This window comes from Pleurotus ostreatus, assembly GCF_014466165.1.
Source record: "Pleurotus ostreatus strain PC9 chromosome Unknown scaffold_4, whole genome shotgun sequence".
Taxonomy (NCBI): Eukaryota; Fungi; Basidiomycota; class Agaricomycetes; order Agaricales; family Pleurotaceae; genus Pleurotus; species Pleurotus ostreatus.
In genome coordinates this window covers 1,381,192-1,397,289 of record NW_023503159.1, presented here as the reverse complement: position 1 = coordinate 1,397,289, position 16,098 = coordinate 1,381,192, and the positions used below count along the sequence as shown (strand labels likewise).

The 16,098-nt window shown below is 49.3% G+C and overlaps 6 protein-coding genes across 6 annotated transcripts; 4 read left to right on the top strand and 2 right to left on the bottom strand.

The window, feature by feature from the left end:
* Positions 1-349: 349 nt before the first annotated feature.
* Positions 350-1,494, top strand: PC9H_006285 (uncharacterized protein; the record flags this gene model as incomplete). Its single annotated transcript, XM_036775836.1, has 4 exons — positions 350-429; positions 489-795; positions 926-1,131; positions 1,191-1,494. The coding sequence occupies 4 exons, from the start codon at positions 350-352 to the stop codon at positions 1,492-1,494; spliced, it is 897 nt and encodes a 298-aa protein (XP_036631855.1).
* A 512-nt stretch (positions 1,495-2,006) lies between these two features.
* Positions 2,007-3,598, top strand: PC9H_006284 (uncharacterized protein; the record flags this gene model as incomplete). The annotated part of the gene is made up of 4 exons (XM_036775835.1): positions 2,007-2,214; positions 2,265-2,470; positions 2,587-2,715; positions 2,774-3,598. 4 exons carry the CDS (start codon positions 2,007-2,009, stop codon positions 3,596-3,598), a joined length of 1,368 nt encoding a protein of 455 aa, XP_036631854.1.
* Positions 3,599-4,897: 1,299 nt separating this feature from the next.
* Positions 4,898-9,261, top strand: POL3 (DNA-directed DNA polymerase delta; the record flags this gene model as incomplete). The annotated part of the gene is made up of 23 exons (XM_036775834.1): positions 4,898-5,039; positions 5,090-5,161; positions 5,216-5,289; positions 5,343-5,610; positions 5,667-5,758; positions 5,810-5,907; positions 5,962-6,122; positions 6,180-6,422; positions 6,482-6,747; positions 6,800-6,986; positions 7,041-7,247; positions 7,311-7,462; positions 7,518-7,634; positions 7,682-7,805; positions 7,856-8,019; positions 8,072-8,166; positions 8,216-8,301; positions 8,354-8,413; positions 8,471-8,527; positions 8,576-8,725; positions 8,777-8,905; positions 8,959-9,095; positions 9,148-9,261. The coding sequence occupies 23 exons, from the start codon at positions 4,898-4,900 to the stop codon at positions 9,259-9,261; spliced, it is 3,195 nt and encodes a 1,064-aa protein (XP_036631853.1).
* A 316-nt stretch (positions 9,262-9,577) lies between these two features.
* Positions 9,578-12,673, bottom strand: MSC2 (putative zinc transporter msc2; the record flags this gene model as incomplete). The annotated part of the gene is made up of 13 exons (XM_036775833.1): positions 9,578-9,835; positions 9,889-10,089; positions 10,146-10,469; positions 10,805-10,907; positions 10,959-11,051; positions 11,110-11,203; positions 11,254-11,454; positions 11,513-11,756; positions 11,816-12,061; positions 12,118-12,178; positions 12,225-12,310; positions 12,359-12,557; positions 12,606-12,673. The coding sequence occupies 13 exons, from the start codon at positions 12,671-12,673 to the stop codon at positions 9,578-9,580; spliced, it is 2,178 nt and encodes a 725-aa protein (XP_036631852.1).
* An 842-nt stretch (positions 12,674-13,515) lies between these two features.
* PC9H_006281 (uncharacterized protein) lies at positions 13,516-14,014 on the top strand (the record flags this gene model as incomplete). The annotated part of the gene is made up of 2 exons (XM_036775832.1): positions 13,516-13,584; positions 13,640-14,014. 2 exons carry the CDS (start codon positions 13,516-13,518, stop codon positions 14,012-14,014), a joined length of 444 nt encoding a protein of 147 aa, XP_036631851.1.
* Positions 14,015-15,227: 1,213 nt separating this feature from the next.
* PC9H_006280 (uncharacterized protein) lies at positions 15,228-15,720 on the bottom strand (the record flags this gene model as incomplete). The annotated part of the gene is made up of 2 exons (XM_036775831.1): positions 15,228-15,649; positions 15,699-15,720. 2 exons carry the CDS (start codon positions 15,718-15,720, stop codon positions 15,228-15,230), a joined length of 444 nt encoding a protein of 147 aa, XP_036631850.1.
* Positions 15,721-16,098: the final 378 nt, after the last annotated feature.

Here is a 16,098-nt window from a genome sequence, read left to right as displayed (position 1 = left end):
TTCGCCCTGAAAGCCCATCGTTCGTTAATCCACTCCTTGCTTTCTGACCACCATCATCTCATCCACATCGACTTGTAAAGGGGGCAAGCCTTGTAAACTACATGTCCTCCCTCCCTATTCCCTCACTCCCAAAATATGGGCTAGCCGGCCCTCCACCAGATGGTCAGAAGAAACGGAGAAAGGGCGCTACAAGACTCTCGTGTGCAGAATGTAGACGGTGGGCTTGTTGATAATTGTTCGTGATTTGAGATGAAAATAAACGGTGCATCAGTCTCAAGTTGCGGTGCGATCGAGCCATTCCTTGTGGCTCATGCGTGAAGCGGGGATGCGGGGCAATATGTCCAGACGTATGTCGCCCATTCTGTTTACGATTCCATTCAGGCAAGAACTTCACCCACAGGGATCCCTGACGACTGGGCAAGGGAATAGGTAATATATGGACTCTGCTTCCTTCAGAGTGCTCGCTCATTTTGTATATGACACTCTAGATTCGTTTTGGCGTCTACCCAAGAACTACATGAGAAGATTACAGAATTAGCGAATCGGGTTCGCCAGCTAGAGGATGGGCTTCGAGAGTCACACTTAAAAATCTCTCACGAGCCACACCCATTGCTGAGCGAAGAACTATTGAAAATAAAAGCACCTCTGCAACGAGAGGCACCCTCTCACAGGAGTCAGCATCATGAACCCACGAAGGAGGAAGAAAGCAATCCCGACGTTGTAGACGCTTTTGGATCGCTTTCCATCAGTCCTGTTGGTCGTACGAAATACTACGGACAAATTGCTAGCTCATGGGTGAGTCTGACCTTCGACCATCGTGTTTCACATCCTAACTAACTATCATTTATCTACATCTAGTACTTTATGAAGGCATGTTTCTCTGAGGCATGTGTACTACGCTATGTTCTCACAACTATCATCACAGAACGAAGATGACGAGCCTGAGGCGGAGAGTCACTTAACCGCCCTCCAAAGCCATCTACCTTATGAAATGCTTGAAAAGGCCGCAGCGTTTCCAATTCACCCATCACCGACAGCTCAGATCCCCATGCCGCACTTGACCTGGTATCTTCCTAGCGCAGAGCGAACTATGGAACTCAAGACTGTATACTTCAGCCATGCCGCAATGATGTACGATCTAGCTGTCAAGATGCCGCCGTTTGACAAATACTCAACCCTTGGTTTCACAGGTATAACCCAATTTCAGCCGAATCTTTCGACACAGAAATATACAGCCAGTTCTTCCTTTCAACAGATGCGTCGCCAACGGAGGAGCCTCTTCTATCTCACCGCCTAGCTCTCATGTTCATAGTCCTCGCCTTGGGCTCCCTGATGGACACGGTGAATCAGCCACCTTACAACTTTGATGCTGAGAAGTATAATCAGCTTGCTCGCGCGGCTCTCTTCAGACATCCTCTATTCGACGAGCCAACTATCACTGCCGTACAGGCGCTGGTTAGTGACTTCTCCCTGTATCCCGCTACTTGGTATTGATGCAACGTTCTTTGTTCGTAGTTCTTAATGTCTTATTACCTTTTCCTCGCTGATCGGCATGGTACAAGCTCGGGCGCACGATGGGCGATTATGGGAATAACTGTTAAACTGTCCCAGAGTGTAAGCACGCCCCGATATCAACTCCGATCCATGTTCTAAACTTCTTCTCGGCTACTAGATTGGTCTTCGTGAGTAATGCAGGGCTTGCCATTCACACTCATAATGACCCCTTCGACTGTAGACCGCGACAGTGGCCGATGGGGCGTCGATCCACAAGAGACTCAACGTCGCCGCGAATTGTTCTGGGAGTTGTACACATACGACTCTTGGCAGTGCATGACCTTCGGTCGCCCACCGTCGTTCAACCTAGCGCATGTTGATTGCAAGATGCCGTACTCCAGTGAACCTTCTGATGAGCAGAGCTGTAGGTGTTCCGCCGATTTCGCTGGTTAAGCTCGAGCGCTGACATCCGAGCAGTCCATGCTTGGAAACATAGGTTTTCCTCCGAATGCATGGCGATGTTACACGAGCAGGCCTTCGGTGCCAAAACCCCGACATATGCAACAATCCTGCAACTCGATCGTAAATTCCGCGCCTTCCCAGTTCCCCCAGTGCTGCAGGTTGCAGGGTTTGGGAGCTCGGAGTCTCGCCCCGGTGGATTCCCACAAACCGTCATGTTAATGCTTCAACGTCATATTGTCTTAGCCATCCGCGAGTCTAGTGAGTCGTATCATCTCCATTTTTCGGATCCAATTCAACTGTATAATTAGATTTATTGTATCTCCACCGAAGCTTTTTTGCACGCGCAGTCAGTGACCATCCCAAAGACCCACTTGGAAGCCCATACGGCACTTCGGTCATCGCGGCATATCGTAGCGCTGGATCACTTGTTGCTTTAATGCGGAACCTCCACACGCAACTAAAAGAGCCTAGCGAGAGAATGTGGTTCCTATGGACCCATATGTTCTCCTGTGCCGTGAGTCTATCTACTGATTTAGCTCATCTCATTCACTCGGAGATTCTCACTCCTATGTATCTGCCCGTATTATGCACCCTCCGTACCGTTCATCGCTAACGGTTGCTTCTAATTAGATTGTTCTCGGCTCAATAGTCACTCGGTGCCCTTCTATGAGCTTAGCTCCGTCTGCCTTGGTGCAACTTGACTCGGCTTGCGAGCTCTTCTCAAAGGCGGCACCTGGTTTCCGTGCTGAGAAAGTTCTGGTGCGTCATTACCATCATCATTAGTGCACAATCATCTGAGTCACGCCCCATATACCAGCGCATTATTTTGAACCTGCAAGCCAAGGCTCACGCAAGCTTGGATGACTATCGCAAAGGCAAGGGATCACCCGTCAGCCGCCACCCGACAGAACCTCTTTCCCCTGTTGAACCTGACGACGAACTCGACACTCTCGGCGGAAAGACGCGCCTGGTAGCCAAGAAGGAGCCCATGTCTCCTCCCGTACAGCCACAAGTACTAGAACGATCCCCCACATCACACAACCCCGTCGTCCCCCTTCCCCTGTCTCCATCGGCGGGAAGTGCACTGGGGCCTCAAGTCCTAGAGTACCTTCGTACGTTTGGGGACAATCCAACACGGATCCCATCCCAAGACATCATGATGGTATCCGATCCTTCCTCATCCGGCCCGTACGATGACATCTCCACATACGGCATGTCGACATTACAGGGACACTACCACAGCGAGCCGGCATCTTATCAGCAGTCCTCCCGACATACATCCCACGCAATACACGCGAATCATCCGCCCTCGCCGGTACAACTTCAACATCAGCAACATCAGCAACACCTATATCAACCTATTATCACTGACAGCAACGGGCTGCAAAACAGCGGTAGCAGTGTCAACGGGATGATGAACACCAACACCTTCCCACAGTACTTCCCTGTTTACGACTACGGCTCGGGTATCGCGGATCAGTCCCACTCTGTGAATGGCTTCTCCCCAGTCGATAAATCTGCGGGGATGATGAACGGAATGATGAATGGCCATGAAGTTAATCAGCGCCGCGCTTCTGGGTCCCCGGAACACAACCGGATGGAATCCACTTGGGATGATTTCGTGGGCAACTTCATTCGCTGAACGAGTAATAGAGAGAGAGAGCAAACAAGAAGTGTTCATTTATTTGTATCTCAGTATAGACGGTACGCCGATTTTATCCTACCTCTCGTCTGTAACCATATGTAGCTGTCTTATGTCGGTTGTTAATCTTGGTCGCTGTTATATTCCCGCTGTATAGTACCAATTCCTTTTGATAATACTCTGTATGGGCCATGCATTTTCTGTTTGTTGATCAGAATCGAGTGCTACAAATGCAGTTACACACAATAAGGCCCGCAATGTAACCTATTTTGTCTGCGAGTCAGTCCAAGAAGCGCCTTTGATCCATATCTCTCATCTGCTGATTCGAAGTCCTTGAATGCTAAAGCTCCCTCGAATCGGGAAGCGAACTACTTGAATGATGGTCAAGCGTCTATGGGCCGAGGCGCTCACGATCGCAGCGTACGCTTTAACCGGGACTGGGAACAACGAGCTGATCGATACTCGGTGTTATCTCTCCCGAGCTTCATGAGCGCAAGGATCCATGAAGCCCGCAGCGTTTGCGAACGCGTTGAAAATGGAAGAAAGCCTCGGCAATCTTTCAAAGCCGTCTCTTCACTAAAAAGATTCGTTGCTCCACAATGTTAGGGCTTCCAGCCGTACCGTATACGGGAGCTACGGTAAGTATACGTTGATCATATGGTGATTTAATATTCCACGCCGTGCGTTTACGGCTTGACCCCAATTGGTTCGACGGGACGCGACGTTGTATGTATAGTAATTCTGATGGGCTACTCAGGGAGCTAAGCGGTCGCATTACGAGAACGACAGATGTGCTGCTTGTATAGCATCAAGATTTGAATGGTATCGGGTTAAGACTGGCACGGCGAAGGGATAATGTGTCACGGGCTGCTGAAAATATACATTCAACAGCTACAGCGGAGCCTAAGTCAGAATATCAGCACGATGATACAGCAATGAGGAATAAACACTCACCCGGAATACCCAAGAGAGCAAGGCGGCACAAGTTGGGAAACTGGAGTCGGCGGCTATACCACCACTTGAGCGGATCACAGGAGTCCATGTCTTCTTGAGGCAGCCGCCGGAATTTGTCCAGCTCATAATGTGGCTTGAAATAACAACTTCTCTTCAGCATACAGGTGGACTGTTGGATTCTGACAATCGAGGCGGTACAGGGGTTACACGGGCTCACGTGACTATGTAGATAGTTTGCGCGCGTGCTTGTATTCTTTCCTTTATGCGTTTGCTGGAGTCCCAGCCAAACGCAATATATCTGCTTGCCCACAAGGAATTCGCGCGACCTCACCGGCTTATTCTAACATGGACATCGATGCTGAACGTGCTACAAAAAAACGAAAGCTTGGTACTGCAGGAACACCGAAACTATCACAGGGTGCCCCGGCCGAATCGTCGTTCGCTAATGTGCTTCAGCGATTGAAGGAGGAATCGGGGGATGCCCATGGTGCGTGTTTGCACGAGGTCTTTGTTGAGTTTGAGTACTGAGTAGAGTAGCTGCCGAGGGTGGTGCAGATTGCTGGCCCCGGCCACCAGCGCCGACGATTAACCCTCAGAAGGATTCTATAAGTGCGTGCTATGCTTGATGCTTCATTGGCGTGATCTCAAGCCAGCTATTATCAGTCTTTCAACAAATCGACGTGGAAGATGCATATGATGGTCCTACTCCTACCTTTCGGATGTATGGAACAACAGAGGTGACAGATACTGTATAACTAGGAACGACTCTTGAAGCTCATGATCGCGTCAGCATGGGCATAGCGTCTTAGCGGTGGTCACTGGCTTTCTTCCATACTTCTACGTCCCAGTGCCTCGAGGCTTTGCCGAGGATGATTTGGAGAGCTTCAAGTCATATCTCAATAGCATAATGGACGACCCAAGGACGGTGCAGCGTATAGAAATCATCAAGCGCAAGAGTTTATGGGGATATTTGGGAGACGATGTAGTGCCTTTCTTGAAATTGACGCTTATACAACCAAGGCTACTTCCGAAACTTAGAGATAAGTCTCAGGACTTACGTTCGTTGTCATATCCAGCTAACTCTGCAGCTCTCTAACACGGGTGTTTGAGCGAGGAGAATGTAACTATCAAGACCTATTCCCTGGCCCTATCGCGACATTCGAGAGTAATATTCAATTCCCCCTTCGCTTTATGATCGACGCAAAGGTGTGATAAACGAATCGGCTACTGACCGCCGTTTAACTGTTCTTGGTCTAGGTACTGGGCATGAATTGGATCGAAGTTCTGGCAGGGAAGTACAAGCTTAAGAGCGATGCCGAAAAGAAATCTCATTGTCAGATTGAATTCGAAGTGAAGTGAGTTGGCCGTTGACCTACTTTCGAGAGCTACCTAACTTAAATGTTGAATAGATACGATCAATTTATTTCGCATCCGGCTGAGGGCGAGTGGTCTAAAATTGCCCCACTTCGTATCTTGAGTTTCGATATCGAGTGTGCGGGTCGTAAAGGCATCTTCCCTGAAGCCCGTGAGGATCCCGTAATCCAGATCGCCAACATGGTTACCCGCCAAGGTAGATCAATCCACAGTTACAGTTATCGTTCGCAGCCGAGTTCTGACGCTCTAATAGGGGAGCAGAAGCCGTTCATTCGCAATGTCTTTACCCTAAATTCGTGCTCGAATATTGTGGGCTCTCAAGTTATCTCTTTTGACGATGAGCGCAAGTTGCTGGAAAGCTGGCGGGACTTCGTCCAGGAAGCTGACCCCGACGTTATAATCGGCTATAACATTGCGAATTTCGATATCCCTTATCTTATGGATCGGGCCAAGGCGCTGGATGTTAAGAGTTTTCCATTCCTTGGACGGCTAAAACGTAAGTATAATCCCCCTCCCTCTTGAGATAACTCACGCAAGTATGTCTATATCCATCAGGTATCGCTGCACAGGTCAAGGAGACCCACTTTTCGTCGAAGGCTTATGGTCAACGTGACTCTAAAGACACCCAACTGGATGGACGGCTTCAGATGGATATCCTCCAATATATGCAAAGAGAATACAAGCTTCGTAGCTACAGTTTGAATTCGGTGTGCGCCCAATTTCTTGGGGAGCAGAAAGAGGATGTGCACTACTCTGTGATTACCGAGCTACAAAACGGAACGTCGGAGTCGCGAAGACGCCTGGCTGTATATTGCTTGAAGGTATATCTACCTAGAGGCTGCTTGCTTGGCCACATCTGATTTTTGATACCAGGACGCTTACCTCCCACAACGACTGCTGGACAAGTTGATGTGTTTCGTCAACTCCATCGAAATGGCCCGCGTCACCGGCGTGCCCTTCAACTACCTGCTATCCCGTGGCCAGTCTATCAAGGTACTTTCTCAACTGTACCGAAAGGCCAACGAAGAGGGCTATGTCATTCCTTGCTACAAAGGCGAAGGTCTGTCAATGTACCATCGTTGTCCTTCAATCAAATGACAACACGTTCCTATAGGCTCTGAGGAACAATACGAGGGTGCTACCGTCATTGAGCCCAAGAAAGGGTACTATGATACTCCGATCGCGACGTTGGATTTCAGTTCCCTGTATCCATCCATCATGATGGCTCATAACCTTTGTTATACCACTGTTCTCGAGAAGGCAACGGTGGAGCGCCTGAACCTTGTCAAAGATGTCGACTATATACAAACGCCTAACAACGGTACGTCGTTCTAGCCGCTTGGCGTAGTGCTAACGTAACTGAATTTACATTCTGTTTGCTCAGATCTATTCGTGACGAAGACTCGTCGCAAGGGTCTCTTACCTACCGTCTTGGAAGACCTCATCTCCGCTCGTAAGCGTGCAAAGGCTGACTTGAAGAACGAGAAAGACCCTTTTAAACGGGCTGTGCTCGATGGCCGCCAACTTGCGCTTAAGGTAAGCCAGTCGCCTGGTGTATCGATGAAGTCCGACGTTGATAACGGCCTCGTAGATCAGCGCGAACTCCGTGTATGGATTTACAGGTGCAACGATTGGCAAGCTGCCTTGCTTAGCCATTTCGTCCAGTGTTACAGCATATGGACGTCAAATGATCGAAAAGACGAAACAGGTGGGTCCTCCGATTAGCTGGTGGGACACGGTCTGACAATCATCTAGGAAGTGGAAGCTGAGTACTGTATCAGTAACGGACACTCCCATAATGCGGAAGTCATTTACGGTGACACTGACTCTGTTATGGTCAAATTCGGGCCAGGAGACCTTAAGGAAGTCATGGCTTTGGGTACGGAAGGCCGTTACCAAGCCTTGTCCTCAGCTCATCTTTTGTAACAGGTAGTGAAGCCGCTGACCTCGTTACGGCGAAGTTTGTAAAGCCGATCAAGCTCGAATTCGAGAAAGTGTATTATCCCTATCTCCTGATCAGCAAAAAGCGCTACGCTGGCTTATACTGGACAAAACCGGAAAAATATGACAAGATGGACGCCAAGGGTATAGAGGTTTGTATTTGTTTTCTAGAATCCTCTGGTTTATAGGTAACCATATCTTCAGACCGTTCGTCGAGATAATTGCCGCCTCGTGTCCACTGTCATCGAAACATGTCTGCACAAGATGCTGATCGACAGGGACGTAAAGGGCGCAGAAGAGTAAGCGGCAGCATCTAGCAAAGCGCAGTTACTGACACCAACCTTACAGCTACACAAAGCGAACGATTGCAGACCTTTTGCAGAACAAAGTGGATATGTCTCAGCTGGTGATCACGAAAGCTCTGGCTAAAGCAGGTAAGAGGTTCGTCCTAAGAATGCACTTATCCTGGGCCAACATTGTGGTTAGATTATGCAGCGAAACAAGCCCACGTTGAATTGGCGGAGCGGATGAGGCAACGAGATGCTGGTGAGCGCAGGCCTCTTCTCGCGGTTTCAACGAGAGTTGACTTTCCATCCCCTTCAGGCTCTGCACCAGCTATTGGAGACCGTGTGGCGTATGTCATCATCAAAGGCATCAAAGGTGGCCCCCTCACCTTAGTTCTCGATGATCGTACTAACAACCTACTAGGCGCAGCGGCATACGAAAAATCTGAAGACCCGCTATACGTCTTGGAGAATAACATTCCCATCGATACTAAATACTATCTTGAAAATCAACTTTCCAAGCCTCTGATGCGTATATTCGAGCCGATCCTGGGAGACAAGGCTTCGTCGCTTCGTAAGCTTGCCTCGTCGATACTGAAGGTTGTCGATCTAAAATTCCTATTAGTGTCTGGGGATCACACTCGTACTATCCAAATCGCCACCCCTACCGTAGGGGGGCTGATGAAGTATGCCGTGAAGACAGTCACTTGTTTGGGGTGTAAAACTCCTCTACGACCTAACAACAGTGTCAAGAGTAAGTGCATGCTCCCCATGTTTTGTTTGATATACTTAGTCGCTTCCGCTCAGACGGTGCTGTGTGCAATAACTGTCGCCCTCGCGTTGGTGAATTATATCAGAAACAAGTTACTACATCGTCGCAGCTAGAAGTCCGTTTTGCTCGCCTATGGACACAGTGCCAGCGGTGTCAGGGTTCACTTCACCAGGTACGTCGCCACTATTTCATGAAATCATGCTTCCTCATCAACCATGGCATAGGATGTGCTCTGTACCAGCAAAGACTGTCCCATTTTCTATATGAGAAAGAAGGCACAGAAGGACGTGGAAGATGCTCATGCAGTCGTAGAGAGATTCGATGAAGAGCTATGGTAATTACGGGTCATCCTACTACATCTCTATCATACCCTTTATAATATTGGCACTGCACTTTATATCCGTATTTACTCGATAGTATTGGATACACTGTCGAACAAGGTTTAGAGAAACGATACTGCGTGCTTTTGGTTGTCAATCGCACCAGGGCGTCTTCATTATTGCTAATCAGTAGGATCCTATTGCTGGTATGAATATGATTTTCCCGTTCACTAACAGTACGATGAAATAGCCTGGTATACTATGCGGCATAAACACCTTCCGGAGACTTTGTACCTCTAAGAGTAGATATAGTATACAAGGTGATTGGTTGAAATTAGTTAAAGGCAGGCTCTCCCACTTGGATAGTTAACTCCTCCAACCCGCGTATACGCTTCTTAAGAAGCGTGTCTACACGCTCTACTACCCGGTCTAAGTTCATATACGTCGTTCGCTGACTCGAGTGAGGACCAGCAGGATCATACGTTGCTGCAGAGGGACTGAGCTGTATATGGATAGATCCAATCAGACTCGACGCATCTTTCGGCCAGAATCGCGCCGAAGTGTACGACGCAAGGCCTTCGACGGACGCGAGCTGTTCACAAGCTACAATGAGTATGCATCTCTCGAATAGTTGATTAGACTGACCTCCGACAACGCGTGCTGTATGTCTGTATCTCGATCTGCAACGTCAAGACACAAGACCCGGCCGGTGTCCAAAACCAACGGTATAACACTAGCAGCAATCATAATCGCGATAAACAGAGATGCGATAGGATCGAAGCCTGTCCATCCATAGAACTGGATCAGAAGTGTGGAAATAATGACTCCTACTGATCCGAGGGTATCCTACAAGATAGATATTCGTCAATGAGGTGCGATATGAGATAATTATTAGGACCTACGGCCATAACATGCAGAAATACACCTCGCATATTGTGACTGTGCCCCTCGTGCGAGTGGTCCGGGGCATGATTATGATTATTTAGATTCGGGGTATCGTTTTGGTGGTGCTTTTGGTAGTGGTCGTCCGCACCAAAGTGGTATTGAGGAGTGACGGGTGATTGATCAACCCGCCCTATGGGGGATATTGGGGAAAGCAAGCTTTCTGGAGCCGAGAGGTCGACGAGGCCTTGGAGAGGGGGCGGCCGACGCTTCTCGGAGTCGTGCCGGCGGTGGGTTTTAGATGCGTGATCGGATTGACGGGACGAATGTGTATGTGAGCGTGGCTCAGAATGCGGCTCCGAATGAGAGTGGGAGTGAGAGTGGGAGGACGTATCTGAAGGGCGCAGAAGTGCAGGCGTCGGGGAGTGGGAGTGGGAATGATCGTCATGAGTTGCGGAATGACTGTGGCCGTGACCATGGTCGTGATCATGATCATGCGCGTGGCTTGCGAGGGGGGGACAGTTGTGGTCGTGGTCATCATGCCCGTGGCTGTGGTCATGTTTGTGTTCATCATGTCCATGGTCATGACCATGAGAATGCGAGTGTGAGTGACCACCCTTTCGAAGACAATTAGTTAGTTCCTGCTCCTGATGCGCGGGAAACGACGGAGAAAACATACATGATGGTGACCACCCATGGCGAACATACCGAAAAGGTTCACAGCCAACCCAAGGGAACTGACTAAGAGTAGTTGACTAGTATTCATCTCCGGGGGATCCAAACTGACAAATTGTTGTTTACAACTCGATGCGTAGGAACTGGGTAGTACTCACAGTCGCTGAATAGCTTCGAAAACGATGAAGATGGATATGAGAATGAGGAATATGCCGTTCGCGAACCCAGACAGCGTCTCGATCCTTCCGTAGCTACGGTTGGGGGGATCACGATCAGTACATATTTGCGTCGACGAAGAAGCGTGCTCACCCATAAGTAAAGCGGACATTGGGTTCCCAGGTCGCCATGACTGACGCAAGTAGACCGACACCTATGGCCATACAATCGAAGGCCATATGTATAGCTAACGATATACGTTAGCGCTATATTTTGCCAATGGATGATCGACTATACCATCTGATATCAAACCCAGGCTATTTGTCCAAACGCCGTATAACATCTGCACCAACATGTAGCACATGTTTAACATGAGGAAATAGAATATCTTTCGCGATTCAGGGTTAGAAAGAATGGTCTTGAGGTAGGAACGAATCAAACGAGAAGTCGGAGTACGGGACGTTGGCATCAGAGCATCCTGACCAAGGGGATAAACGGCTGGGGGAAAGAACGGGAGTCAATGGAATAACGGGTAGAGGCAAATGCAGATTTTTACCATAGTACAATACCGAGGCTGTGAGTATGTCGCTCCAAGAAGGCAATCGAGAGAACGCGAGAATGCCAAAGAGAGTGGTCGATAGAGCAACGACGGGGTACGAAAAGCTGACGTAGTGGGCGGCGGAGGCTGCAAGACCGACAGCACGCGTAGTCGTTGGCGTGACAAAAAGCAGACTTATGGTCAGTAGCGGCAAAATGGCCAACGATGACAGGGGAATGACTGGCGTCGTAGGGAATCCGAGCTAGATACACCATGGAAGGGCTTGAGACACTGATAAGACAGAAGACACTAACAACTCACAAGGACAGTCCTAAATCCGTATAGAGGTAGCGCTATGAATGCAGCGCCCAATGTACTTGCATTAAGCGTCACTGTAGTCCCAAGCGACGGAGAAAGGACACTATGGGTGTGCTCAAGCGCAGTCGATACGATGGCATAAACAATGAGAGCGCCATATGGAGGCAAGAAGTGCCAGATATTCGCGAAGGAGAATTGTATGTCGCTTAAGAACGCAATGGCTAAGGTAACAATCGCGGCGAATGATTGCTTGGGCTATAAAGATGCTCAGGACTCAGTTCAAAATTATGAGAACCGCATCCTACCGTACTACCACCGAGGAGAGCCTGTGTCCAATACGGAGCGAAATGCGTTAAAATGACCACACTACATGCGCGTCAGATCAACATAATTGGGACGAATGTAGCCATACCGGATGGCAGACATCCTATACAGGGCCGTAAAGAATGATATTTGCTGAACAAAAAGCAAAAGAGAAGCCATGGCGAGCACCGAGAACTAGCCAATGTTCAGTAGAGAAACACATTCATGGAACTGGACACATACCTCTATATGTTTCCTTGCACGCATCTGGCCTGTGATCCCTTCCCAGACAAGGATTCCGAGGCCCCCGCACGCAAGTAACCTCATAACGACCCAGAACATGCCAACATCCTGCGAAAGCAGCCATTCCTTTCCCAGATATACAACGCCAGCAAGAAGCAAGTTAGAGCCCAAAACCTGGGGAAGCAAAGCCCGAGGAATGCTAGAAGAGCGTCAGTTTGCACTCTCTTCACGTTCACTGATAACTTACGAGGAAGAAAAGACTCTCGTTGGGTTCAAAGGGATCTTGCTACGTGTTCTGGCATCGGGGGCAGGCATAATCAACTAATGGGCGCTTCACAATCATTGCAGTCACGTTTCAACGTTTCGAATGTGGGAAATTCAAATATTACGATAATACTGATTTCAAACCCCTCGCGCGCGTCGCCTGATGTTTGAAGTACAATACTTCGGCAAACTTCAGTAAATCACTGTTACAACACAGTGTGGTCATTCACAGCCATTTTCGATCCTAATCGATCTGCCCGACTCATCAACAACCCGCCACAACATTCCAAAATGCGGAGGATTCAACTGCATCTTTCCATAAGCCTAGAGAAGAGCGCTGAATGGTGTTGACTTACCTTCTATTCGAGCTTCCTGCGCGGAGAAGAGCGCGCCCTGGCCCAGGGTTTAAATTTGGACTTAACCTCGCCAATCACGCACCTAGTCTAATATCCCAGACGCACGAGGCCCTCAGAATTTATGAGGCCCATACTGTTAACGCTGTCTTCTTGCTCAGTTAGACCAGAGAAGAAGAAGAACAATGTTATTGGACGTAGACTCGCTCCAGGTTGGCACTTTAAACCTGATGGCACTGCACAACACAACGTTTAGATGCCACATACCACTGCCTCGAGAGAACCCCAAGTCAGATGCCTGGATCGATGTTCATTGGGATGTGCAATCATCGGAATTTTCGACGCCTGAAGGCCCCCATGACCGTTCCGCGCAGAGGCACCCTTCTGAAAAGAAAACGAAGTTGGAAGTAGGGTAACGAACTCGACTTCTGGCGATATATGCTGTATTTGAAGCAGTATAAAGACGAGGTACTCTGGTGCAGATGATCAGTAGTCCCAGTTAACACACAAAGGACACATACCTACTACACCCCGCACACAATGCAGCTCACTCTCAAACTTGCTTCTCTCGTTACGCTTGCAGTCATGGCCATTGCCAGCCCCACCTCTGTATGATTCTGCTAGTCTTTCGACCTACCTTGAAACTAACACGCCTTCTCAACAGAGCAGGGACGTTGGGGCAAACATCGTCAGCGATGCAGAGTTGGACAACTGGCTCCGCACTACAGATGCGGACCTTACCTTCGTTGGCGGCGCCAAAAGCCCACTCGCCCAGCGCAACACTCTCATCACGAGGGTAGTTTACTGCACCCAACGAAGTGGGGCCCTCTGTGGTGGCCGCTGCTCGGTTTACGAGGGAAACAGTATATGTCTCAACGCTCCCGGCACCAATTGCCTGATGGCTACTACCAACGTCGCATTCTGCAACGCAAGTGGATGTGGAGGCACCTGTAGACTATTCAGCCACTGCGAGACGGTGCTCGATGCAAATTTCTGCTTCACCCCTGGTACTGTGTCCATCAACGTTCCATTCACCTGATTCAGGCGCGCGAGAGGGGGTGGGCCTTGAGTACTAGTTTTGTACAAGTTCAGCAGTGTCATGTAATCAGACGTTAGGCCGCCACTTACTCATTTGGTCCAGAAAATATATGGGCAATACTCGAGTAGTACACGGAGGAATCTTGAGGCATGGGTACGGACGAATGTGATGGTCCAGCCCGGCCACCGGATCGAGAGTGGGACTTTCCCGACCGCCCTCAGGTGGAATTCACCATCAAAATTACTATATCTTGACCCCACAAGCCAGGATCGACAACTGGCTCCGCACGGCGGGTGCGAACCTCACCTTCGTTGGTAGCGACGAAAAGTTGCTCATTGACCGCAACTCCCAGCTGGCGACGCAGATGTACTGCACCCGTCGTAGCGGCACCACCCACAGTGGCGAATGCACGATTTACCGAGGAATCAGTACCTGCATCAAAGCGCCTCACACGGACTATCTTTGGTCCGACTTCAACGTCGGGTACTGCGACAGTAGCAGCTGCGTAGGGAGTTGCACTCGTTCAACCCTTGCGGGACCATCCTGGGCACCGAGTCCATCAATGTGCCGCTCAACTTGTGATTTGGGGGAAAGCAGAGGTAGTAGAGCGTACTATCAAATCCACAACGTGGCGCTCAATCTGTTGATGGAGATGAAAGTTGGCCAAGATCGCAGTATTACTTCTGCAATTTGTACAAACTCAGCAGTATGCAGTGAGGATTATTGTGATACCTCACGTTCACTGTATTGCAAAGCTAAGGGCACATCTAGCCTGTTGCAGGCTGCCGCATCATGACATGATACAGAACATGCCAGCGTCAGTGGGATATACGTCTTCGGATAATCGGACAAGAGGTACACTAGAGGACTAAACTTTGGGGAGGAAGTCCCAAGGAATGTTTTAGCGCGTCATAAAACTTATGGACTCGGTGGTACTTACGAAGGGTAAAGAGATTCAGCCTCCAATGTTTTGACATCACGGCAACATCACGGACGGGAATAATCGAACTAATCGGCGCTTCTCTGGCTTCCAATTATTTTAAGCGCCTCATTACTTACTTCCCAGGTTAAATACTTACTCAACAAACACATATGTCGAATGCAATTCAATCTCAGAACCGTTTCCGTTGTTACGCTCAAAGACATGGTCATTGCTATCCCCGCCTCCGCGGCATGGTTCTACTGAATTTGCTGAGAGTATCGGCGCGGCTAATCAGAATTTCTGAAGAGTAGAGATGTAGGGGCATCCGTTGTCAGCGATGTAGAGTTCTACAAGTGGCTCCGCACTACGGATGCGGACCTCACCTTCATTGGCGCCGCCGAAAGGTCTCTCCCCGGGCGTAATACCCTCGATACAAGGGAGAGCGTCGGCAGCGGCGCCTGCACGATTTACGATAGAAATCACGCCTGTCTCAACGCTCTCGACACCGTCTGCCTTATGGATACAACCAGCGTCGCGTTCTGCGACAGAGATGGGTGTGGAGGAAGTTGCAACTCGTTCGATTCCTGCGAGACGAGGCTCGATGGGGAGGTTATGCTTCACGCCTGGCAGCAGGTCGATCAATGTGCCATTCACCCATTCACTTGATTTAAGAGAGGAGTGGTGCTGATCGAGGCCGATATTAGTCCTGCGCTCTTGTACAAGTTTAGTCTCGTGAAACTGGATGTTACGGCTGTAACTTACTATTTCGATCTGGGAGAAACATGAATACAAGGTGGTTTTAATGTTGGAGTGTAAGGCATGGCTACGGGCAAATGCGATGGCTAAGTCTGTCCAAAATATGTGAGGTGTTGTCACTGAGAGACTAGGTCCTGGACAGTGTCCTCATCAACGAAAGCACCACGCCGCCCCTGGCCACGGGGTCAAGACTAAGAATCTTGCGACTTAACCTGCGTTAGAAACCAACTTCATGACGAAACTTCTCAGTCCATCAGAACTACTATATCCTGACTTCAAGGCCAAGGAAGGCCAGGGCCCATGCAATAGGTGCGCCTCCACAATCGATCAGACTGGAAGTGAGAAAGGGCGGTCACGTAAATTACGCAGCTTGGAGCGTAACGTCGGTGTTGGCCGCATGATATAG